This window comes from Vitis vinifera, chromosome 18 (assembly GCF_030704535.1).
Source record: "Vitis vinifera cultivar Pinot Noir 40024 chromosome 18, ASM3070453v1".
NCBI classification, from domain to species: Eukaryota; Viridiplantae; Streptophyta; class Magnoliopsida; order Vitales; family Vitaceae; genus Vitis; species Vitis vinifera.
Genome location: NC_081822.1, coordinates 9,243,513 through 9,244,765, shown reverse-complemented (window position 1 = coordinate 9,244,765; position 1,253 = coordinate 9,243,513). Strand labels below are relative to the sequence as shown.

Below are 1,253 nucleotides of genomic sequence, written 5' to 3'. Positions count from 1 at the left end.
ACTTGAAAGTCAATGGGAGCAAGTACATTTTCATGGTTCTCTATATCGATGACATTCTACTTGCTAGTAGTGATGTGAATCTCTTAAATGATACTAAGCGTATTTTGTCTGCTAATTTTAACATGGAGGATCTCAGAGAAGCATCTTTTGTGTCGGGTATTGAGATTTATCGTGATAGATCTTGAAACCTCCTTGGGCTATCTCAGATAGCCTATATCAATCGTGTGCTTAAAAGATTCAATATGCATACATGCAAAGATGGTGATGTACTTGTTGTGAAGGGAGATAAACTTGGTAATGAACATTGTCCAAAGAATGATTTGGAAAAGGATGCCATGAAGGCTATTCCTTATGCTAGTGCCATTGGTAGCTTGATGTATGCACAAGCATGTATAAGACCTAATATCGTCTTCATTGTTAATGTTCTTGGTAGATATTTATCGAACCTTGGACAATATCATTGGGTTGCTGCAAAGAAAGTCATGAGATATCTACAAAGAACAAATGATTTTATGCTTGTATATAGGAGGGTGGATAATCTCGAGGTAGTTGGATACTCAAATTCTGATTTTAACGGTTGTTCTGACGATTGCAAATCTACTTCAGGATACATTTTTATGTTAACTGGTGGAGCCATTTCATGGAAAAGTGTCAAACAGAGCCTAATCGCATTCTCGACCATGTATGCTAAGTTTGTAGCTTGTTATGGTGCATCCTCTCAAGTTGTTTGGCTAAGAAAACTGATTTCAGAGTTGCAAGTTGTTGATTCCATCTTTCGACCCATTGTGATTTATTGTGACAATAATGCAACTGTGTTCTACTCCAAGAACAATAAGATTAGTACGAGTTCTAAGCATATGGAAATCAAGTACCTTATAGTCAAGGACTTAGTGAAGAAAGAAGATATTGTGATTAAGCACATAAGAACTGAGTCCATGCTAGCTGATCCTCTAACCAAAGGTTTAAAGCCTATAATGTTCAAGGAACATGTTGTGAATATGGGTGTCATTAAGTCTTTTGATTCTTTGGTTTAGTGGGAGCTTTTGTGATTTCCTTTATTTCAATTATTGTTTTGTGTAAACATTGATCATTATTGTTATGCGACTTGTAAAATTAAAATCTTTTTATTATGATCATCATTATTAAGTATTATATTATAGCATGTCGTAATTGAATTACATGCAACATGGTATCTTAAGATATTGAACCTTAAGAATTACAGTTGTATACTATTGGATGTCCCAAATACCACT

At 34.7% G+C, this 1,253-nt stretch overlaps 1 protein-coding gene across 1 annotated transcript; it reads left to right on the top strand.

The window, feature by feature from the left end:
* Positions 1–242: 242 nt before the first annotated feature.
* LOC132253079 (secreted RxLR effector protein 161-like) lies at positions 243–1,034 on the top strand. Its single transcript, XM_059734340.1, has one exon. The coding sequence runs from the start codon at positions 243–245 to the stop codon at positions 1,032–1,034; it is 792 nt and encodes a 263-aa protein (XP_059590323.1).
* The last annotated feature ends 219 nt before the right edge of the window (positions 1,035–1,253 follow it).

What these genes read in the sequence shown, in the direction of transcription:
- LOC132253079 (XM_059734340.1), top strand. Translation starts at nt 243, where the DNA reads ATGCATACATGCAAAGATGGTGATGTACTTGTTGTGAAGGGAGATAAA.